Source organism: Muscardinus avellanarius (genome assembly GCF_963383645.1).
Source record: "Muscardinus avellanarius genome assembly, chromosome: 10".
Taxonomy (NCBI): Eukaryota; Metazoa; Chordata; class Mammalia; order Rodentia; family Gliridae; genus Muscardinus; species Muscardinus avellanarius.
Window position 1 is genome coordinate 102,720,306 of NC_137796.1, and position 25,054 is coordinate 102,745,359.

General features: G+C 49.0%; 1 protein-coding gene across 1 annotated transcript in view; it reads left to right on the top strand.

The window, feature by feature from the left end:
- The window catches only part of CPPED1 (calcineurin like phosphoesterase domain containing 1), a gene marked incomplete at both ends in the record, with an annotated part of 93,675 nt that overhangs the window by 52,102 nt on the left and 16,519 nt on the right, over positions 1 to 25,054 (top strand). Inside the window, one exon of the mRNA XM_080704216.1 lies at positions 19,301 to 19,723. Within this exon, the coding sequence (XP_080560342.1) occupies positions 19,301 to 19,723 (423 nt within the window). The remainder of the gene's footprint in view (positions 1 to 19,300; positions 19,724 to 25,054) is intronic.

A 25,054-nucleotide genomic window follows, 5' to 3' on the forward strand; every position in this document is an offset into this window, starting at 1 on the left:
TGCACATGCACCTGGCATAAATTGGCCAGTTTTATTCCCCAGCACCACCCTCTCCCCCGCTCCTCCTTCCCCCTGGTTCCCTTCCCCTGCTCTGCTGGTCTCCCTTCTCTTGTCATGTTAGCTCTTCGTTCTTCAGAAAATTCATGACCTTATAAAGGCACTGAGACATGGGTTATTGGAAAGGGCAGCGCTGGGCACACCGGTCTTTCTTACCACCCTCCTGGGGCTGCCCACTGCTCCGACTCTCAGAATCCCTCTGTGTACTCTTTGTAGAAGGGTAAGGAGGACAGTGGTCCTGCTCTGTGTGATTTCAGGCCATTGTTCTGAGACCACCCTGCTTGGCCTCCCTCTTCTAATAATACCTGTCACCACAAATTCCTGGGCCTTTTGGACATAACTGTAATATAAATCGGCCTTTTTCTCCTTATTATTCATTTTTTAATTTTTTAAAACTGAGATTTAACATAAGGTAGTAAAACGTGGTTGGTCTGGAGCGTAGAGCTTAGACCTGTGAATCCGTCCTTAGCCACCAATCTACTGGAGACGCACGGCATTCGCCATCTCCTTCCCTGAGGCTCCTTCAGGCCCATCCTCTCTTGGTAAATCTGCGCCATGATCCCTTGATTTTGCTTGTTCTTGAGCTTTGGATAAATGGAACCTTATGGTTCGTAAGGTCTCGTTTTCATTTATGTTACTGTGTGTCGCAGTTAGGTCTTGCTCATTGCTGTGTTGTACTCCATCTAGCAAACAGATCCTAACCTCTTTCCCCCTCCCCATGGCGATGGGCATCTGTCGCTGCTCTCTGGGGTCTGTTCTGAATGAAGCTGCCCGCGTCACCCGTAGGACCAACCGTGCGCTCGTTCCCTTGGGTGTATCCACGCAGTAGGATTCCCGCGGGAGGAAAGACGTGGGTTCATTGTTGGTAAATGTCACCAAAGCGCTTTCCGGCGTGCTTGTGCCAAGCCAGCTGCTGTGTGGCTTTCTCACCCCAGCGGCCCCAAGCCGCTCAGCACACTCACACTCGTCTCTCCGCGCTCTGTGGCCGTTTTCTCCTCTCCTTTATTTTCTTTGTTTTGATCAGATGTAGATTGTGGAAAACAACCAAACACGGGCTCAGGCATTTCACCAATGTCTACAGTAATCATGACCAAGACAGGTTCTTTATTTGTTAACACTCAAGCAAATTTTAAACAACTTAAGATATTTTGGAAGAGAGAGGAGGGAAGGAGGAAGAGAGAAAGAGAAAAAGAGAGGAGAGAGACTGACCTGAGAAGCAGGTCGGGCAGTTGTTTAGCACAGAGCCCAGCTGGCTGGGTCCAGATCTGGGATCGAGGTCAGTTGTGGGTCCGGGCCTTCAGACTTGACCACAGCCAGAGCTCAGCCAGAACCCAAGGTGAGGATGTGCCTGCGGGCCACTGGCCCAGCTGCTGGCTCAGCCCCAGCCTCCTATCTGTGACCGGAGGACGTGGCACAAAGGCTCCTTGGCAGGAGAATCTGCGCGTTTTCACCCTCCCGTGCCGACAGTTACCATCTCAGGTTGCTAGGGACTCCTCCTGGTTGTCAAGGGCCTGGTCACAGGCCTGGACCCTGCGCGTTACCTGTTAGGTCTTGGGTGCTGCACCTTGCGCTGGTGCCTGTGTTGCCCCCGCTGCCCTGGGTGTGCGGTGCCATGCCTGTGTGTGTTGCGAGAGTTACGCTTGCACGCTGCCCAGCACTCTGGGGTGTGGTGAGCCTCGCCCAGGGGTGCTTTGGGAGGGAGCTAAGTCCTTTGGCTTTAATGGAGCCCCTTTAAAAATAAAACAAACAAACAAAAAACATGTGCTCCATTCGTTTGACTTGGGCATTGACTGCCTTTGCTGTGGGGTTCTGTAAGGAATGAGGCCGAGGCTGTGCTCTCCACCTCTCGGGTGTGAGGTGACCTGAGCCCCCTGGGGGTCACCACACATTTGCCCCCTGGTCTTCCTCTCTGCTGCATGGCTCTGTAGAAACAAGGTTTTACTGCCCTCGGCCTCTCTCCACCACTGGAGAGATGACTTTCTGTGCTCTGCCACATGTGGTGGCACAGCGACAAGATGGTTCTGATTCATGTCTTTACCAGATATAATGCCAACAAATAGCACAAAACAAAGGCATAGTCTCTGGGAATCTTTCTCTCTCAGTCCCCCCCCCACATTTGTAGAACTCGTGTGTACTGCTATACAGAGTTTTTAGCTGCCCAAGTCCAGGCAGTTCTGAGTGCCTTCACCTTTAACCTCATTTGTGATGTCCCAGATGTGGGTCCAGATGTTCCTCTTACCCTGGAGCCATCTTCGCCATTTTTGTTTGGGCCCACCTGGGCGGGGGGCACTGAAGTGGAAATCAGGTCAGGCTCCCCAAAGAACCTAGTATATGATGTTCTGCATCCCCCATCCTGGGCCCTCCCTGGGGCGGTGACAGGCAGGGCGGGGAAGGCAGGGAGGAGTCACAGCACCTTCTGGCTTCACAGGGATGGCGACCTGGGCAGCAGACCGGGCACAGGCATGCTCAGAGCTGAGATGCTCCTGAGCTCCGAGCCTCTGGGCCTCCGTCCCAGCCACCTGGACAGCCAGGGAGGCAGCATCTGTGGTCACAGGCTGGCCAGGGAGCAGGAAAGTGAGTGCTTAGTCCAGTGCCTGCCCATGCTGAGAGTTCCACAAATGACAGCTAGCGTCATGTTTATGAGTTATTCTTAGGAACGAATTTCCCAAGCAGCCATGAGAGTTATTTGCTCCCCTTGGCCAAACCCAAACCATGCTTGGTTCGTCTCACCATTTCTTGGGAGTCTTAAGAATATTCTCAACCTGCCGACCCTTCACCTCTGTCTCCCCTGCTTATTCATGGATCAGGGACATGTAACTCCATATCCACCAATTTAGTACATTTTACTTCTACAAATGTAACAAACAGTACTTCTGAGTATAGATAACCACATAATTATATCTTTACCGACCCTCTAATCAAATCACTCGATATACTTATTACCCTACCTAATACATTTCTCCCCTTTATTATATTAAATTACCTTATGCGTGTTGCTACCTATGGGTATAAATAGTGGTTAAGTTTCTGGGCTAATGGATAAAAGCGGTTTTGAAAAGGGAAAAAGACACAAAACCTAGCAACAAGAACAGAAATCTCAAATATTTTGCTGGGAGAGTGTATAACACAGCTGGAGAAGGTTACTAAGCTCACACATGACCTTTCTGAGGTTGAAATAGAGTGTGCCTCTGCACCATGGGCAGATCAGCCGCCAGGTCTAACGTCGCTTCCATGACACCCGTGGTTGCGGTCCAAGGAGCCACCGTGTGTGCCGTGCATCTGTAAGGTGAAGCCGCCCGAGAAGAATGATATAGTTCTCTAGTTCTGATGCTTTTGCCTTTTAATACTGCCGGGTGCTATGGGGGGAGGTAATTTATGGAGTGGCAAACCTGTGCAAGTTAATAAATCCACATTATAATGTTCTAAGTGCAGAATTATGATGAATTCAGAAGACATGGAGCCTCGTCTTTATTTAAAAAGCAGTATTGCTTCCACACCCCGCATCTCCTCTCCAGTTTCGGTGACCTTGCTGGGCACCTCTGGGCAGGTGGAGGGCTGGGCACTGCGTGTTCCCTCTTGCCACCATGTCTAAAACTCCCCCTTATTGGACGCATACGTGGTTGTACTAAATGTCCCTGGTAAGCTTCCGCTCAAGCTGTGTATCTCCAGAGCTGGGGGCAGAGGGTGACCTGCCCTACATCATCACTTAGTTAGTTGATGGCGCCTTGGAAGGTAGAGCAGGGAAGGTCCTTAGACTCTAGCAGAAGTGTCCTTCCCCCTCAAGGCTGTTTTAAATCTTACACTCTTGTTTTTTATTTTTCTACATTCCTTGAGTCTACTATTGCTACTCTATAGCCAGAGAGGTTTGGACAGCATGCAGTTAGGAAGAGGTGGTGTCATAGTGGCAGGGCCGTTGCCAAGATGAAATCCATGGGAAGAGCTTTCTTTATGCCCCAGCAGAAACTCAGAGACAGCTAGGGCATACCTGCAGCTCATCACCGCCTGAAAGAGCACAGCTGCTTGGCCACTGGGTGAGGCTGAGAACGTGGGGTCTTCCCATTCCTCCACTTTCTACCCCCACCAACATGCACAGTGCGGAGCCGGATCCCAGAGGCTGTTCCAGGGCCAGCCCAGGCTCCTGCAGCTCTGCTCCGAGTCCAGCTTCCCTGGCTCCCCTGCGACAGACACATCAAGCCTCAGGGGCTCATCAGTAAACGCATGATGTAAACCCAATACGTGGGAGGCTGAGACAAGAAAATCACGGGTTTAAGACCATCCTGAGCAATTTAGCAGGTCCTCTTTAAAAAATAAAAAGGGCTGGGTGTGGTGACACACACTGTAATCCCAGCATTCGGGAGGCTAAGAGGATCACTGTTCATGGACAGCCTCAGCTAGTGAGGCCCTTTGCAACTCAGTGAGACTATGTTTCAAAATAAAGAATAATAATTTAAAAATGGTTGGTGGTATAGTTCGGAGGTAAAATGACCCTGGGATTCATCCCCAGTACCACAAAAATAAATAAAATAAATATAAAAAAATTAAAAAGGCTGGGGTTGTAGCTCAGAGGTAGAATGCCCCTGGGTTCAATCCCTAGTATTCCCTCCAAAAAAGGAAATGATAAATGTTTGAAGAGATATGTTTATCTTGATTTAAACATTACATGATGGATACACGTGTCAAAGTATATTGTATGTACAATTTTTATGTTTTAGATACTAGCACAAAAATTCATCTCAATTTAAAAAGCCTCTCCTTATGCTTTGGCTTTGAAGTATTACAGTCCCTTCAGACTAGACACTTGTTCTGTGTCGAATCACTTTGTGAGGCAGTGCTGGCGGGTAAACACACCCTGCCCCTTGTGGACACTTCTGCTGAAAATAGAGACGCACTGTTCTATTGCAGAATCGGTCTTAAAATAAGCAGGCTTTGAGGTTTGTTTTGTTTTGTTTTGTTTTTTGTTTTTGTTTTTGTTTTTTTTTAGCGGTATTGGGGATGGAACCCAAGTCCTCACCCAGCTAGAGAAGTGTTGTACACCCCAAGTGAGCTACACCCTAAACAGACATAAGCATGCTTGAAAGAGGCAGGGTTTTAGAGTGTCTTCCGACATCCTCCAAGGGGTGGTGTGAAGATTCAATGAGATGGAGTCTTTGAAGGTGAAGCGAGGCTTTGGGTGGCATGTGATTAGGAGGGCTGGCTGGCTGGTGAGGCGCAGGGAAAGCTCGTGCTGGCGGCTCGCAGGAGCAGGCCCTGCCAGACAGGCCGTTACCACAGACTTGTGGTTGTTAAGCTGCAGCCTGGACAGAAGTGTGGTCATGCGGCTCTGGGGTGCAGGAGGGATGGGTCAAGTCCAGGAGGAGCTGAAGCAAAGGAGAATGGGTGCACTCACCAGGGAGAGAGGGCCATGTGGGGAGGGGACGGATGCCGAGTCAGGGAGCTGCAGAGCATCCCAGCCCTGAGCGTACCTGGGTCTGGTCTCTGCCAGATTCTATCCCCATGAACAGAGAAGACACTGTGACTCTTTGTTCCTTTGGTCCTGGAGGTGGGGCTGTGGAGGGTGCTTACCTTGTACCTCCAGGTCTTGGGCCAGTACAGCAGCCAGGGACCCTGCCATGGCTGGGTTTGAGAGACACTGGAAATGGACTCCTAGATATGGGGGCTGGTGGGACGGGGTTGGCAGCTAGGTACATGCAGTGGCTTTTGTCTGGGGACGTAGTGCGGTGGAGCAGGAGGTCACACAGGTAGAAGCCACCCAGAGGAAATAAAGCATGTCCCAAACCTGTTTCCTGTACCCACAGCAGCTGGCAAGATTTACAGAGAACATTCCTATCCCTGAGCCAGACGGCTTTAGGCTACTACTAAAACCTGACTGTCCAGGCCCCACCCCCTGCCCTGCCCTGGCGGGGTGTATTCATTTCCCATAGGGCTGCCTGGACGGAGGACCACAGGCCAGATAGCCTAAACAGCAGAGATGTGTTTTCTGTAATTCTGGAGGCTGGAAGTCCAAGATCAAGCTTCGGCGGGGCTGGTTCCCTCTGAGGCCCCCGCCTTGACTTGTAGAAGACCACCTTGGCCCCATGGCTTCAGGCGGTCCTCCCTCGCCACCTGTCTGACCTAATCTCTTAGGAGGACCTCAGGCCCAGTGAGTTAGGTCCTCTCTCCTGACACGATCACATCCTGAGGAACTGGGGGTGAGGGCTTCATCATGTGAGTTCAGAGGTGGGCAGTACAGCCCAATTTCCTTCACCGATTGCGATAAGCCAGGAGTCGGCCTTTTAAAACCTACAACTTGGCTGCTCCTCTTTGGGGGAAGAGGCTCTTGAAGATGAGAGGACACCATGTGTACTCGGGTACCTCTGTGCATACACGTATGTTCTTTTGGGACTGGGTAGAGAAGCTGGTGGCTCGTCCATTCTCAGCAGGGGCCTGGACTGATGGGGAAGGAATCTGAGGCTGCCCGGCTGTGGACCCTCCTGAGAGTACGGTGAGGAGGGACGAGAGATGGTGTTTCTGCATATCCCAATGTCTTCCTGTTAATTTCTGCTCTTAGCTCAGGCCATATCACACCAAATCTGCACGTAGCTACTGAGCTTCTTCACTGCGCAGAGGAAACGCTTTGGAGACTGTCCAGCCCAGCCCTGGGGCTGCCAGGCAGCAGTGTCTGAAAGTGCAGGTTAGAAGAACCCCCTGAAAGCTGGTCCTCAAGGGACCACTAGGGACAGGGGCCCAAACAAACAGAGTGGCAGTCCTGCCAGCCTGAAATTCCTCCCCGCTGCACACTGTCATCTGCCTGCCCGCACCGTAGCCGGCTCCAGCTGGAGAAATCATTTGCTTTGCAAGTAACTGATGTCAGTCCACTTACTCGAAGGCCGGATCGATTTCCTTGTTCTTTTCGCCGCTACCTGTATTGAGCCGGGAAGTCCACCCTGCCTCCCCTGAATGAGGAAGGGCTCTGCCTGCAGCCCATTACAGCACCCGGATGTTCTTCTGCCTGCCGAGCTTGTCCTGCTATTTAATTTAAAATTTTCTGGCCGTAGTGGAGTATATCACAATCAGTTCCCTTTTGAGTTCTTGTGCCCACGGGGAATAGGGATTATAGAGGTTTTATTTTCTTTAACTAAGCGACATCCTTTCTTGTCTGTCTGCTACAGAGAACATTAGTTTGCTTGTTCTTGTTGGGGGGAAAAAGACTTCTTACTAAAACGGGAAATAGACTCAGCACTGTTAAAGTCTATTTGTGGCGTCTGTGATTTGGACAGCCTCCATAGGGGAGAGAAAGGATTCCGAAGGTCTGGGAGGTGGATTGTTTTTAACAGTAGTTTTGCTAGTGGTGCTTCGCCCTCTCTGTCCATTGCCAGCTGAGCTGGGACTGGTTAAACACGAAGGGAAACACGTGGCCCACGGCTGGCGTCTTGTTCCTCCTTTTCTATGAGGCGTTATATCCCTCAATAATGTGCAGCGGCCTCCTCCCTCCTTCACCCCAGAGGGGAAGATGAGATTTGTGTCATCGTGGTGTTCTGTGCTTGGCAGGTAAGCTCTACGTCTCGGTGGTGTCTGGCTGTGTTTCTGCTTTAACATAGACTGTAAGTCATGAGGCATGCTGGTGATTTCCCTTCAGAAGATGCAGCCCTGGTCTGGGGGAGGCCAGGAACCTGGACCCTGCCTTCTTGGGAATGAAGTAACCTGCCTGGATTCTCAGTGACCGATGAACTGTAGAGCGTCCACATCCTGGGAAAAGCACTGTGGCTGAGAACTCATCCTGTCCATCGAGGGGTGCACCGCGGCTCCTGGCACGCCAAGGCAGCGTCACGGCAGCCAGCCTACGTTTGCGGTGCTCACTCTCCATCTGCCATGTTGAAAGAGCTAAACTATGGGATAAGTGTCAGGGGCACGGGATTTTATCCTAAAATGGGAAGCCATGCTGCGTGCTGCTGTCTGATTGTAGGTACCGCCTAAGAGAACCTGTCGTGCTTTATGTCAAGGGCGAAGCCTTCCTTCCCCACAGTGGGCACGCATGGGTGCGAAGAGCTGGTCCCACACGCTCTGAGCAACCCGAGGGCCATCCACCCCTACGAGCCACATGCTCACAAACCAGGGGACGAGCTGCGCAGAGACGGCACGCTCTCCTGGGCCCGCCCAGGCTCCGTGGAGTCATTGAGCTTTGTTCAGTTCCAAAATAACGAGCTGATAAAAACACACGTATGTGCCTCTGGTATAACATGCAGATAAAGTTATGCGCATGCCCTTTATGTGTGTTGACCTTGAGGTCACGTGTGCATATGGGGGAAACATATCACATTCTTTATGTGGGTAGGCAGGGCCAGTCAGCTTCCCCCAGCCCTGGATCCCGGTTTCCCTACTGGAGACAGCTACCAGTTCCTCGTATGCCTCTCCCAGAGACACTGCCAAGCAAATTTGCATATTTTCTTCTTGCCTTTTACTTTCATAATTTTAGGGTTTTTTATATTTTTAGTAGAGACTCTATTTACATGGACCAAGACGCAGAAGGTACAAAAGAACACATAAGATTCTCTCCCAACCCCGTTCCCCTCTCCAGAGACATCGCACAGTACCACCGTCTAAGGCATCTTTCCAGAGAGTATAGCTCAGATGTGTGTGTTTCTTTTGTTATGTATATACGTGGCAGCAGATTACGTGTGCTGTATTGACCTCGTGTCTTTCCCTTAGCACAGGCAAGCTAGCTCAGTCTTTTCTTACAGCTCTGTAGCATTCCGCTGTGGGGCACCATGACTGGTTTGGCGGTCTTCTCTCTGTTGATGGGCCCTTTGCGTTGGTGTGCTGCTGAAGGTCAGGATTTAAGGAGCCCCTTGTTCTTAGAGGCATGCAGATGCGGGGTCAGCACTGCACGACCCCGAGAGAGGGGCCTCCTTGAACTCCCTCCTTGCTACCCTGGTCCTGCCCCTAGCTCAGACTTGGTCTTACAGGCAGACTGCAATTCATAAGACATCTGGTTTGTACTTTCTCTTTTCCTGCACAAATTGTTGGGAAAATTCCCAAGCATTGATATGTTGGGTCAGGGTAAATGTGTGTTTTCCAGTTTGCATAAAGGAAGCAGTTCACACCCCAGCCAACCTCCTAAGAGCCTGCCTGTTTCCCCAAGGCCACACGGGCGAATGGTACTGTCAGCAATTCTCAGCTGTTACCAGTTAGATAACACATATGAGGAAAAATACGGCGAGTGGATTGACTCCTTTGGACATTGGCCCAAAATTGTACCCCTGCCTCAGGGTAACGGCCCCTGGGGTGGGCTACCATGCCCCTCTCCAGAGTGCTTGCCTCGCCTCTGCTGTTGGCACCCACGGAGACCCCTTGTTGGCTCCCCCCCCCAGAGCCAACACCAGCTCTGGTCTCAGGACGGAGAAACCCAGATGACACCCGGCCTGAGGGTTGGCAGATTTAGCCAGTAAAAATTCAGAACACGAATATTGCATGGAATGTATGATATCCACAAGGTGGTCCATTCTCTGTACAAAATTCAAATTATATTGGGTATTCTGTACTCTCCGTGGTAGCCTTGCCTGGATTAAAAATCTAGCCCTACCACTTCTGAACTTGATGGCCTTCAGTGAGTTCCACAGCCCGGGCCTCCGTTTCTCTGTCTGTGCTTGACATAGAGTTCTTGTGGAATCAGACAAGACAGCCTGTGTCGGGCAGAGCTCAGCGCCTGGTGCATAGCCCATGTTCCAGAAGCCTCCTCTCTCCTCTCTCCCTGGCGTGCACTCTTCCCTGGTTCTCTTCTCAAAGGGCACCTGCCTTTTTCACCTCCACCCTCCCCTGTGCTCCCTTTGCCTGGGAGACCCCTCTGCTCTTCTTTCTCTCTCTCCAGCCGGCCTGCCTGGGCTCCCGCTGAGCCTTTGGATGTTGGGGGATGGTGCCTCCTGGGAAGGTGACGTGCCCCCACCCGAGCTTCTGTGGCACCCGGACCCTCCCCCCCCCGGCTCCTACTCATGCACAGCACCCAGCACCATGTCTGGGCCCCTCTGTGGGCTTCGAGCTCCCCCAGAGCTGCGATAGCATCTCACTGCTATTGGTGGCCATGACCTTGCACACAGGGGACCTCGAGTGTGTGGTGAATAAATGCCTAACTGAAGACAAATCGTTTCTGGTTTTGCAGGCTTAGACCTTGCCTCTGGCTTGGGAAGAGTACTGGCCATCCTTGGAGTTTAACTGTGAAACTCCTCTTGACTTCTCATTAGGTCAGGTATTAAAAATCCCAAATGGTGAGCCAGGTGTGGGGGCACACGCCTGTCGTGCACACACCTGTCGTCTCAGCTACTCATGAGACTGAGGCAGGTGTACCGCTTCAAGACCAGCCTGGGCAACAGAGCTGATCATGTCTCAGGTCCTAACAAACAAAACTCTAAACTCCCCAGTGAGGCCAGACAGTTAGGCACAGCCTCCAGTGCTCGGATCAGACAATATGGTGGACTCCCAGAGTGAAAAGAGGCGATCCTTCTAATACAGACTCTCTCAGGCATCAGACACCCGGAGATGCCACGTGTAAGTGAGCCGTGCGCCTTCCTTCTGCTGAGGGACGGCTGGGCCAGAGGCAGACCTGGACCGTCTTGGCCCTGGACCTGGCGCTGTCCTTGTCAGCCTGGAGCAGCGTCATGTGTCTCAGCACCCAGTGCCTCCTTGTGCAGGTGGATATGCTCTTATGATGTGTGTACCCACCACGCATAGCAGCACCAAGGTCAGCTCTAGAGAAGACAGATCCGAAGCCGTGACCCTGGGCTGGTGATTTATGGAAGCCCTTGACAGCAGTAACAAGTTGAGACAGTGACTATTCACACTACACATTTTTCCTCCTCTTAGTTTTCTCACACAGGGCAAGGCGTACACATATTTGCATGGTCTTCTTTCTCCCCATCCCTAGTGGTTTTTATTACGTCCTGGGTGAAAGCCATAAGACTGCCTCTTGGCCAGCCACTCTCCCTCTCTTCCCTCCAAAGCTTCCCTTGACCCCTCAGGAGGACACGGGCCTCGCTGTCTTCTCCTGCCACCCCTCGGCCCAGCACATGGGCCCTGAGAGGCTGTGTGTGTTGGTCAGGCCATTATTCTCGGTGTCCATCTCTGCCTCAGGCCAGTCCAGTCCTGGAGCAGTCAGCGTGCTGCAGGTGTGTCTGCAGTGACCGCCGCCCAAGTCCCAGTGAGCAGAGCAAAATACACACTTCTTCTCCTGGGCTGCAGTCTCACGGCTGTCCACCTCTTTACCTAGGACCACTGGCTGATGGTCCCAGCATCCATTTGTTGCTCTGCTGGCCACTGAGGGGCTTGGGGTTTAGAAACCACCCGGTGGATTTAGGATGGGAGATCATATGGGTGCAGGGAAAGCAGGGAGGTGGGTGACTACGAAGCCGTGGCCGTAGTCCAGACAGGAGATGATGTGGGCCTGAACTGGTGGTGTGTGAGGGCTGGAGACAAGTGGCCCAGTCACAGAGACACCGGCTCTAGCGTAACTGGCACCACACAGAGCCTGCCTTCTCCCTCCACCCAGGCCCATCTTTCCTTCTGAACTTCAGGACCATAGTACTTTGAGGCTGTCTAATATCGCCTTCCACTAGCCTTCTGATAATAATCAATTCTGGAAGAGAGCTTACCTTTCCTAAAATGCTCTGAGCTTTTTAAATGGTGGACTTTGATCTTAGCTCAACCTTGATTCAACATTTACAAGCTGATCCTAAAATTCATGTGGAAATTCAGGGGACTCAAAATAGCTTAAAGAGAATGTTGAAAGGGAAGAACAGAGATGGAGGACTCACATCTCTTTGTGCTCTGCTCACCAGAAAGCTATTGCAACTAAAAAACACACAAACAAACAAATAACAAACAAAAAAACGTGATCCTGGCATATGGATAGGCATAGAGACCAGTGGAATAAATGTGGGAGTCCAGAAATAAGCCCTCACATTTAGGGCCAGTTTTTTTTTTTTTTTTAATAAAGATGCCAAGACAGTCTACTGGAAGAAGGATAGTCTTTTTGACTGATACTGGGACAACTGGCTAAGTAAATTGAAGCCAGGCATGGTGGTGCATACCTGGAGTATCAGTACTCAGGAGACTGAAACAGGAGGATCACAGGTTTGCAACTTGTGCTCATAGATCAGCAACTTGCCAAGGCCCTCTACACCTTAGTGAGACGCTGTTTCAAAAATAAAATAGGACTTCCGGGAAGATGGCGACCGAGAAAAGCAGGGCTTAAGAGCCCCGATAACAACCATTCTCCATTACCACAAAACCAGTGCCTTTCATAGCCAGAAAACACCATCACCAGAAAAACAAAAAAACCACCAGGCTCCAGAGAGAAAGCGGACTGAGAACAGAGCTCAGGGTCACAGAGGAGACACACGCGCCCGAGGACGCGGCAGCAGCGCCATACTGCCGGCAGCAGCGGTGAACTCAACGGACGGCTACAGCAAGCCGAGGTGAGCCGCTGCGGAACAGCCAGGCGGGATCTTTTGGCGCAGAGAGCATTTAAAGCTCCCAGTGGCCGAGCTCAGCACAGGCTGCAGGGATTCAGAGTGGAAATCAAAACCAGAGAAGAAAAAATACGCCAGCCTCACGGCCGAGGGCATGGCAGAGGCGCCATATTGCCACCAGCGGCGGCAGCAGCAGTGAATTCACCGAGTCCAGTACAGCTACATCTGCGTACTCAAGAACAGTGAGTCAAATTGCGGGCCACAGAGGAGGAATCCCAGTACGGTACCTCCTGGGACTTGACCCAGTGAGGGAGTGGTGGTGGCAGAGATATCACACCATAGGAGAACGTGCAACCTGGCACCCCCCATAGTTTAAAGCAGCCTCTATCAACTCCCTGGGTCGGAGACTCTGTGATACAACCCAGTAAAGGAGTAGTGGGGTCTGAGATAATACAGACTCGAGATCCAGAGCACCTTAAGTGAAGCCATAGTGACCCAAGGGAAGAACCCAGAGAAGGCACAAACCTCCGAAATCATGGGAAAGAGGAATAACACTGGAGCAATGAATGCGCACAACCCCACAACATCAGAACCCGATAAAACAGAAAATCAGAGATTTCTAGAAGATCAAATCAGGAAAATAACTGTAGAAATAATAGAGGTGCTTCGAAAAGAACTCAGAGAGAGCCAAAAAGAGATAAAGGATGCAATTAATGAAGTAAAGGCCTCAATTCAAAGCACAAACAACCGATTAGACCACATGGAGAAGAGAATCTCGCTCTTAGAAGATGAGCAATCCAAAAATGAACGCATAGTTTCTAATCTAGAAAAAAATATCCAACAGCAGGAATCTGACATTGAAGAAATATGGGCCCATCTTAAGAGAGCTAACCTAAGAATAATTGGAATAGAGGAGGGAAAAGAAAGTGAAACCAAAGGGATCAACAATCTCTTCAAGGAAGTAATAGCAGAAAATTTTCCAAATATAGAGCAAGAGGTTGATACACAGATCCAGGAAACCTATAGAACTCCCTTTAGACAGGATCGGAGAAGAGGATCCCCACGCCACATAATTGTCAAAATGACCAAAGTGGAAGCCAAGCAGAGAATCTTAAAGGCAACAAAAACAAAGGTCCAAGTGACATTCAGAGGCAAACCAATTAGAATCACTCCAGACTTCCCAAACCAAGTCATGAGAGCCAGGAGGGCTTGGAGTAACATATTCCAAACTCTGAAAGAAAACAACTTCCAGCCAAAAATTTCCTATCCAGCAAAACTTTCTATCAAATTAGATGGAGAAATAAGAAGCTTCCATGACAAACAGAAACTGAAGGAATTTATGTCTTCAAAACCAGAGATAGAGAAAATACTCAAAGAGATTAACTACAAAGAAGAAATAGGTAACACTCACCAGAACCAGAGAAACAAGATTTTCCATCCAACAGACAACTAAGATTGGTTATCTGTGGAGATTCATTATTTATGTTAGTCTTTTACCTATCTCTAAATTGTATTGTTTGCCTTTATTGTTGTTAATTTTTAGGATTTCTAGTTGGAATATTAATATACCTTCAGATATAGCATTTGGAAATATTTTATCCAATTCTATTAGTAACTTTTAACTTTTTTTACATTGTCTTTGGATATACAATATTTTTTTATTTTTTATCTTTTAGGGAGTTTATTTAACCTTTTGTTGCCTGTGCCATTGAAATCATATCCAAGAAATCACTGCCAATTTCAATGTTGTGAGGTTTTATGACCCAGATTTTCTTCTAAAAGTTTATAGTCTTAAGATTTATATTTAGGTCTTTTATCTATTTTGAGTTAATACTTGTATGTGGGATTAGGTAAGGGTCCAATTTTATTCTTTTCCATGTAATTATTATTTTTCAACAATATTTAGTTAAAAGATTATTATTTCCACCACCAAATGTTCATGGAAACCTTGTCAAAAATAACTTGACAATATAGGGAAGAATTTAGCTCTAGGCTTGTATTTAACTCCAATGGTTTATATATCTGCCTTTAGAACAGTACTACACTGTTTCAATTATTGTAGCTTTATATGGTTTGAAATCAGAAAATATATATCTGCTAGCTTTTTTCTTTTTCAAGATCGTTTTGGGTATCTAGAATTCATATTCCATATTAGGATAGATTTTTTTCTGAAAAATAAATATATGAATATATGATAGTTTCACCTAAAAAAACAGAAAAAAATATGCTCTGGTAAGAAAGAAAGCAAAAAGCAATATTGAAATGTTATCTTTAAATCATCAAAAGCTTGGTATCAGACAAATGAAACTGTTATGTGAGATTATCATTTTTAATTTTGGATAAATTGCTATAATAGTAGATGTCAACCCCTAAGCCAAGCATGGGAAGGAGGGATGGGGAGAGAATGGGGTGGGGATCGGGTGGGGGCTGACTGGGCGATGTGTGCATGTATGTCTACAAAAGTTTGTATCCCACTATGATGTATGAATACAGTGCACCAATAAAATAAAATTAAAAAATAAATAAATAAAATAGGGCTAGGGGTGTAGCTCAGAGGTAGAATGCCCCTGGGTGGTTCTACCCCTAACCCCAGCACCAAAAAATTTAAAAAAGAATGAATGAAAATTCCTACCTCACACCATATACAAAAAATAATTCCAAATGTCTCAAAGGCCAAATAAGAGCTAAGACTATGAAATTCTCAGAAGAAAACATAGGCCTAAGTCTTTGTGATCTTATATTGGCGGTGATTTCTTATCTGTAACACTAAGAGCACAGGCAAGGAAAGAGAAATGACAGGTGACACTTCATGAAATTTGAAAACATCCAAAAAGTAAAGAGACAACACACAGAATGAGAGTGGACACCGGCAGCTCTTCTGTCTGATAAAGGTCTGGAATCCACAATACCTAAAGAGCTCATATAGCTCGATAATAAGAAGGCAAATAACCCAATTTCAGAAATGGGCAAAGAGTCAGGCATGGTGGCGCACACTTCTAATCCCAGCATTCAGGAGACTGAGACAGGAGGATCGCTGTTTGTGGCCAGCCTCAGCTACTTAGTGAGCGAGGCCCTTTGCAACTCAGTGAGGCCCTGTTTCAAAATAAAGAATAAAAAATAGGGCTGAAGGTGTAGCTCAGAGGTAGAAGCCCCCTGGTTTCCATCTCCATACAGGAAATAAAAAAAAAGGGCAAAGAATTCGAATAGACCTTTCTCCAAAGGAGACATCTAAATTGCCAATCAGCCAGGAAAAGATGTGCCGTCTCCTTTGTCAGGGGGCAGATGCAAATGAACACTGCAGGAGACGCCACGCACACCCACTAGGATGGTTATGATAAAACGGTGGGAACAGCAAGAGCCCGTGAGGATGCGGCATCACTGAGGCCCCGTCCATGCCCCCAGGAACGTAAGTGGCGCTTTGGAAGGCCATCTGCCAGTCCCTTGAACAAGCAAGCCCAGTGCAGCACTGGCACCCAGCGGTTCCATTCCTAAGAGTATTCCCAAGAGATATGTAGAAACTGGCACGTGGGTGTTCAGAGCAGCACCATTCTTAATAGCCAAGATGAATTAGCTGAGTGGATAAGTGAAAGACTTACTGTTCAGCAACAATGGAGGGAGCACGATTCAGGCTCCAACAGAGATGAACCTGGAAACATGGAGAGAAGGGAGAAGCCAGTCCCGGAAGACACCTATCAAGTGAGGGTGTTGTGTGACGTGTCCAGAGTGGGCAGTCTGCAGTCACAGACTAAAGGGTCTGTGGGGTTAGTGGTGGAGTGGGGGGCAAGTGGGACGGTACTGATGGGTGAAGGCTTCCTTTGGGGGTGTTGAAGATGTCTTTGAAAGGGTGAAATATATATGCATTCACATCTCAAGCTGTTATATTTAATGGAGGATTAGGGGGAAATGTAAATTTTTTTGTCCTTAGTGCAGCAATAATAATATTAACATAAAGCTGAGAGACACACATTTAATAAGACTGGAAATACTGACTTAGGTATGTAAAACCCAGACAAACACTTTCTTCTTTTTGTTTGTCTTGTGGTGCTTGGGGATGGAACCCAGGGGCATTCTACCTCTGAGCTATGTCCCCAGCCCTGTTTTTGTTTTTGTTTTTTTGATTCTTTATTTTGAAACAGGGTCTCACCAAGTTGCTGTGAAGCTGGCCGCAAACCATGATCCTCCTTTCTCTGCCTCTCAAGTACTGGGGTTACAGGCATGGACCACCACGTGCTGCCCTCCAGCTTGGCTTGTTTTTTAATCCCCTTCAGTGCGGAGACTCGACCCAGGCCCTTGGCATGTGTCGGGCTCCACCACGGAGCTGCGTCCCCTCCTGGAGATGTCGACGCTGGAAGTCATGTCGACGCTGGAAGTCATGTCGACGCTGGAAGTCATCTGCTCCTGAACAGAGCTCTATTTATAGAAATGCAGTTGTTGAGAAAGAACACAATTTGTCCTGAGCACAGTCTTATTATACATCTTTTTATGAGTTTATTCATTGTGAATATTTAAATCTGATTTTTTTAAAAGCACCTTTTTGGTGCCTCTTATTTTTCTCAGGAAGTGTAGAACAGAACTTACGCATCTGCCTTTGGCGCCTTGGATCACTGTTGTTTTATATTCCACTTAAAATTTTATTTTTACTTGTTTATCTGAAAAGATCTAATTTTAGCCTATTTGTGATTTTTTTGACGTCTTCATTGTTTTCTGATTGTAAAAGTAATTTATGCTCATAAAAAATTCAAACTTTACAGGAAATTGAAATGTTTCCGGTCCTTTCCACTTGCCCATGAGTAATTATTACTAAGTTTTATCATATTTCTCTGGCATTTCGGTCTCTCACTATAACTTGTTGATTTATTTTCAACAAAATTGTCATACATACTATCTCTGTTTTCCCTTCACCCCCTGCCTTCAAGCCCTAATTCATGGTAGAGTTTAGCTATATACCGACTTATTTATACATTTTAATATATGGGATTATATATAAAAACATTTTGGCAAGATGTTGAAATCCTAAACTGTTCGTCATCTAACACTGTAACGAAAAGTAAATCACATGAAACTTGGCAGAATTACAAGGAGAAACGGATTAGTCTGCAACCACATTGGTGATTTAACCAAATCTCCCAGGAACTAGTAGACTTCAGCCGGCCAGGAGAAAGGAACACCCGCAGGAGGTTGAGCCGCGCTGGAGGAGTGTGGCTGGTGTGAGGGAGGCCCTGGGTCAGGGTCTAGGATGCACCTGCCTCGAGGGCTCTGAGGGGATTTGCAGAGCACCTGGCGCATACTTGGCGTGAAGGGAATCTTGCTAACAGTAATCTCCTGGCAGAAGAGATTTCTGAAGAAAGTCTTCCCCGGTTTCTTTCCTAAGTTCTACCAGCTCCTGACTCTTATTTGCTATTTATGTCAGGACTCTGATTTTTTTTTTTTTTTTTTTGCATTACAGCCTCTCGTAGCTGCAGTTGTTTCCTGGGGACTTGTTTGTTTCTTGCATTTATTTCTAGTTGACATATAAGGATTGTGCATATTTGTTTAGTGTACACTGATATTTTGACTGTTGAGCATATAATGACCAAGTTAGGGGACTGAGCGTACCCATCACCTCTGACTTTCCTTGGGTCTTTGTGTTGGGAACACTCAGAATTCTCTATTTTGAAATATGCAGTGTTATTCTCAATTGCAGCGATCCCAACATGGCCAAATGTCGGGTTTAGCTTAAATACCTGTATATGCACCTTTTTCCAGATAGGTTTTTAACCATCCCCACAAATGTGCGCCTCCTCTTTTTTGTTATTTTTCTTACGCTTTCTTTGCCTGAAACCAAACATATTCCTCGGGACTAACCTGGCATTAGCAACGTATCCCTCTCCTGTTTGACTTTTCTCAGAAATGCACTTGAGACGGATGGTGCAAATTACTTAGCCAGCTCCTCACTCCTTAGTGGAGAGAGGAGGATTTGCGTCTCCTTGACTCCCAGCTTATTCCCAGTAACGAAATCAGAAGACGCAGTTGTCTCTCAATACTTGTTTGTTGGATAAAGTCACATAGAGGCTCCAAAGTACAGACGTGGAATTGAATTTGGTCGTTTCAGAGTCCATTTGCTAAAGTTTTAATACATGATTACAGAAAGTGAGATGAGCTATCTAAGAGGAGGGTCCTGGTTGCCCACGTTTTCCAACTCTCTGTCCAAATAATCATTGCCATTCAGAACTCTGTATGCTACGAGGGGGAGGGAAGGGGATGCCTCACCTGAAGATATTAAGCCGTTGCCCCTCAGAGACCATTAGTATAATACAGAACACCACTTCCTGTGTCAGGAGCATTGGCAAGATGCAGGTGCCCGCTGTTCTAGCCATTTCTGTGAAGGTGTGCCAGTCTGCACGGCCACGAGGGTGGCAAGAAGGCTTTAAATAGCCGCCAGTGTAAGGCTGATGTTCAAAGCTGGGTCCACATATCCCGGGCACACGTGATACACCACAGAGATGAGAGAAAAGCTGGAACCATTCGTAGTTAGTGTTCATAGGAATGAAGAAACGAGGCTTCATAGATAGTTACTGCGAGGATCAACTACACACCATCCCTTGGCCCTGAGGACGGGTGGCCAGATAGACATTGAACTCCCCAGGTGTCCTGGGGAGGGACGGGGCTCCTGCTTCACCTCGTGATTTGCTTTGAGCAGGTGAGTGCTTTTTGCGGTTTCCACTTGCCTGATTAAGTGAGTTTGTAGATTGTCCTCTCTTAATTTCCTGTTAGTAAATGCACAAGTAGCCTCCAGCCAGCTCAGGACATGTCCCTCTCTGTTCCAGGGACACCCTGGCGGAAGGAGCAGACCGAGGACCTGCAGCGGGTGCTTGGGCACATCGACAGGGAGATTCCACTGGTCTTTGTCAGTGGCAACCATGACGTGGGCAACGTGCCCACGCCTGAGACCATCGAGGAGTTCTGCCAGACTTGGGGAGATGACTACTTCAGCTTCTGGGTTGGGGGCGTCTTGTTCCTGGTGCTCAACTCCCAGTTCTTCTATGACGCCTCCCGGTGCCAAGCGCTGAAGCGGGCCCAGGACCAGTGGCTGGACCAGCAGTTGAGCATCGCGGGACAGGGGAAGTGCCAACATGCCATCGTCTTCCAGCACATCCCGCTGTTCCTGCAGAGTATGGACGAGGAGGATGACTACTTCAACCTCACCAGGCCCGTGCGGAAGGAGATGGCAGACAAGTTCACCAAAGCAGGTAGGCGCCAGGTCTGGAGGGGTTTCCAAGGCCTTCCCTAGCCACTGCAGCCTGACAAAGAGAAGAGGCCCGGGGCTGTGAAAGAAGGCAATTCCAGTCTCAACTCTGCAGCTCGCTGGCCCTGTGGCTGTGGCCAGGCTGCCTGCTCCTTCCAGGCCTCAGTGTCTTCGCCTGTGACAGACATAGCAGGGGGGGTTCTCACAGGTTGGCCCTGAGCAGTGAAGAGGCCTGGGAAGCATTCTGGCCTGCTGAGCTGCTCACCGCTGGGGTGGGGCTCTGGAGGGCTCTGGGGAGGGGCCCTGCATGTGGTTGCATGTGTCCCAGGAGATGGGAAGCGGCAGCAGTGTCTTTCCTCGTTTCCCTTGGAAGCAGAGACCAACTCAAGGACAGGTGAGCTGTAAGGGCCACGCTTCTCACTAGTCACAGGCAGTGGGTCACGTTGTCTTCCTGGGTCAGGGGAGAGCAGTGTTTGTAATCCTCTCCCACCACTGAAGGCTCTCAGCCAGTCTTACATGTGACACACACATGCACACCCCCACAAAGTAAAGACACCCCACGGTTGAAGGTAAGACCCACTTCCAACGGGTGGCATGCTCTCTGGCCTCATCTCTCCTGGACTTTCCACTGGGGCTTCTCCAGAGAAGCAGCTGATGCCAGCTGGTGCAGGCTGACCCTGCGTTACCGGTATCATAGCCAAGTCGTTCCAGCCTGGACTACTGTTGCTAGTCTTGTCTTGGTCCTAATTCCTCCCTTTCAGAACCTTCCAGGGCTTACTGTGTGAGCCCCTTCTAAAATGTAATGCTTTCATTTATTTATTGTGGGGAGGAAGAGGGAGGTGGCCAGACCCAGAAACTAGCGATCGCTCATTAAAAAAGAAGCTCTGCCACTCTGCCTTTCATCTTTGAGAACTAAGTGTGTTTGCACTCGTAAATGGTACAATCGGCCCTTCTGTGTTTGTGAGATACTTTACAAAAAGCTCCTCTAGCTGGAGATATTCTCCAAGCATTCTGTGGAGATGAAGCTGGGAGAGTTCTTTTAAAGGTTTTGGACATTTCATACCTTGCTTGAATTGATGTGGAAACCCATCCTGATGTCCAGGAAGCATCAGCCCACCATGGACACTGTTCTGTGGCAGAGATTACAGCAGGAGACGTTTGCGTGCCCCTTAGACGCTTCCCTTCATAGCCCGCCATGAGCGTGCAGATGCCGCCCGGTCGCTCTGCCTTCCCTCCTTCGTCACCCACTTCAGCGGCACGTGGTTCCAAGTATATGATGCGCAGACACTGGGAAGACCCACAGCGCCGGCAGGGCGCCCTTGGGGAAGCCCGCCAACCACGCACAAAGAGCCCCAGAGCTGGCATCGCAGTAGGGTCCAGGGCACCTGCGGCCATCACCATGATACACCAGTGAGCGCAGGACAGAGCCCTGGCCCCAGCCGTGTGCCACACGCACAGCTGCACGGGAGGCCATGTCACAATCAGGAGGTGGCTAGGTAAGCAGCAGACAGGGCAGGGCTCACTCCTTTCTCCAGTATTAATGGCACCGGGCCCTCATCTCGATGGCTCCGTGTCCAGCAGAGGCCTCCTGGCCTGGGGGGGACTGTCCATGTCATGTCCCTTTAAGGTGACTTCCTCCTCATCTCTGCAGCCCAGCCACCCCCTTGGGTCACCACCATTCCATCTGGGTCCTGGCAGCAGCTCTGGACGGGGGGCTCGCTGCCACTGTCTTCCCCCAGCAGCTGGAGGAGTGCACTGCTCCACAGCCTGGTCTTCCAGGCGGTGGCCGGCGCTCACCACACCCTTCCCAGAGGCCCCGTCTCCCATTGGCATCTCCACGCCACCTGGCCGAGTCCACTCAGCACCAGCCCCTCTGCATGACCCCCACCACGGGTTCTCTCTCAGCTTTCCTTCACCCCAGCACTTGTCGTGTGGATCCCTAAGGAGCCAGCCGCCCAAATCCCTCCCTAGGCTGTCAGCTCCTCTGGGCAGAAACAACGTTCTAGCTCCGCCTCCAGGAGGCCTGGCCCAGGCCTTAGCTCGCCAGGAAGCCTCAGCAGTGTTGGAGGAATGAAGAAAGGGATTTGATCTGATTCTCGCTCCTCAGTGGCCAGCACACACAGCTCACTCGTCGGGCACCCGCCCCGTGCCAGGACAGTGCAGGGCAGCCACCCCGTGGAGCTCCCAGCACAGATGCCTTCAGCATGGCACTTGGTCCCGATCCACCTGCTAGCCTCCGTGGCTGTTTGTATCTCCCCAGGTGTCCCCACCCCTCTCCCTGTCTCTGCCTCCAGGTGAGCCAAGGAGCTGCTTCTGGCCACTGGCCTTAGGATCCTCACCTGAGCCTGCTTTGTCAGGAAAACCAGAGAGATGGGAGCCCTTCCTGCAGCCCCCGCCCAGCCTTGGTTTAGTGACCTTCAGACAGAGCAGACCCTGTGACTGGGGAAAGGTCGGATTCGGGCTGTGACCTGTGGGCGGGGCATGCGCGCACCCACGGCTGGGAATGCAGACGACGGCCAGGGTCACAGCGACAGAACGGAACTCATTTTGAAAAGCCAGAGGTTCAACTGATATTTAGTACAATTCATTAACTTCAAGACCGTGATAAAATTGGGGTGAGGATGGCAGATGGTATTTAACGTTGCCTTCAGCTCTTCTCCCCCACAGCAGTATTATTCCCTAATACTATTTCAGTCTCGTTTATCTCCTTGTGCTAAAATGCCAGTACTCAAAAATATGTCAAAAGCTCATCAGACTATCGGGTAGCTTTTAATTATGATAATTGTGTTGTTATAAAATATCCTTTTAAAGAACACATCCCTCCCCAAACCACCGTGGAGGTAAAACCCTGCTTCCTTCCAGCAACCTTAATGAATAATTCTGAATCATTGTGTGGGATGAATAAATGATTTAATAATGAACATCAACAATCATCTCCCATTGTTGCATTAATTTTTTTAAATGGGATGAGGTAAACGAGGAGGAAGGGGTGTCACTCCACAGCGGGCCACTCTGTGTGTGGAAATGCACTCTGCAGTTTGAAACCCGAGAGCTTCCAAGCTCAGGTTTCCCTAGAAACGGGTACATCCTGTTTCTACTTTTGAAGCTCAATAAAAAATAAAAGGCTTCTTTGTATGATACAAAAATGCTGTCAATAACTGGTACAAATAAACAGATAGCAGGGCAGGACAGATACCGGGATGTGGAGCGGCACCTTTTATTTTCTGTCTTCTTTTGCTCCGCCTGAGGATAATCAATTTCATCACATCCAAGGGATGTAGAAATTGGTTTTCCCCTTAATTCACCTGATACCCAGTTGGAGTTGCGAAGGCAGATAATAGATAATGAAATCCTGGTTGAAGCCGGACTTCGTCTCTGTCCCTTGTGCCTCTTTCAGAAGAGGGTTAATGTGTGACCCAGTTAATATGGATTGCAATTTAAAAACTCAATCTTATAAAACAAATGCCCAGCTCTTTAACTGGCCATCTTTCCCTGGGTGTCTTGATACCTTTTCTTATTTTTTTCATTTTCAACATAGAGATTAGAACCGTGTATTAAAGAGCCTGGAGCAAATTTGGCAATTATAAAAAATTCCAGTAAGTTGATCTCTTCTACAAAAGTTAATAGGTAATTTCACAGAATTGGAGTTTTCATCTCTAGTGTTTGTGCTTTAAAAAAAAAATGAAAGAGAAATTTTACCCCATGGTTATAGTTTTCAAGTTTTAAAGAACAAAAAGGTCAGGTTCCCAGGGTAAACTTTGGAGGGAGAATAAAACATCAAATCTTACTCTAACATCTCACTGAGTCGTATTGAAATTGTTTGTATCCCGATCCCTCCAGAACGTAATGTCCAGCTTCATGCGCCTCTGTGGGCCCAGCCCTGAGCCAAGGCCATCACACAGTAACTCCTCAGTAAACAGAGATACGGGTTAAATGGAGTCGGATTAGGCTCGGTTCATATCTACTCCGGCAGAACCACAGGAGACGTCCACCTCGCCTGTGGATTGGGGTTAACCAGCTGACTGTCAGCTAGGAAGGGCATCACCCGGAGCAGGGGTCCACAGGCTTTCCTTGAAAAACTGTGTGGGCTCCCAGCCCTGCTGTCTCTATAGCAGCAACTCCAGTCTGCCCGTGTCATAAAGCAGGCAGATACAACACATGAACAACTGGGGCTGGCCACCTTCCAGTAAAACTTTACTTACAAAAACAGGTGTTGGGCCCACAGGCACTCCAACCCTATACCTTGAGAACCGTTCCCATGACGACATGACGCTCCCCTGCCCCTGAGCCCTGTGTGCCACATTGCACATCCTGTACTTACATCCAGTGGTGACAGCAGCCTGTCTCACAGCGAGGTCTGCCCAGTGCGGGCCACCCCTGGTTCTCAGTGGAGGGCAGGCCAGGCAGAGTCCTCAGCACTCTGTAGCTCGCGATGCAGTGTGGGCGTGGAGGTGGGGTGGGAAGGTCCATGGGAGCTCTTAAAATAATGTCTATACTTCAAGGTTTATTTGAATTCATAGAGACAAAAATTACCTCACACATTTAAAGACAAGGATTACGTTAATAACAGTACAGGTAGCCTGCAGATAAAGGAAGGCTTAGAGCGGGGGCACAGTGGCCGGCATGTGGGCTGGTGGGATGGGGAGGGGGTGCGCATGGCACAGCAGTGGGCAGAGGCTGGGCATCCCGCAGACCTGCCTTCCCGTCCTCGGCTGTGCTCCGTCTGCAGACAAGGGGCTTGGGATAAGCCAGGAGCATCCTTTTGCCCTCTCTCATCTCAATTGTAAAACATGGGTACCGTTCACAACCTCACAGGGCCAGCGTGAGAGTCACAGGGAGACACGTACAGAAGCACTTGGCACAGGGCCGGGCACGCAGTCACCTCTCTGTAAAGTGTGACCTTGACCTAAGCTGAGGCTCCAGGACAGGCAGACTCGCCTACCCAGTAACTAGAGGCAGGGGCGCTGGCACCCCCCTGCAGGCAATGAGACTCCCCAGGGAAGGAGGGATGGCTGCATCCAGGGCCTGCCTGCAGTTTGCCAACATGACTTTGCAGATTGGAAAAAAAAAATGTATGAATTCTGTGCAACGTGCAAACTATAGGAATTGAAGGGAGACCAGATCCTCTTGGCCCCTGGGATGTGTGGGAAGACAGACATGTGTCCAGGCTGAGACTACTCAGCGTTGGTAAGGAACACATTTGATTTGTCAGTTTTATGGAAAGAAGCTGTTGCTGGTTTACAAGGCCAAGAACCACTGAACCAGATGAAAAATTGTTACAGAATTCAATGATAGAATTTCTGACTGTTTTTAAAAGCATACACCTCACTGTTTA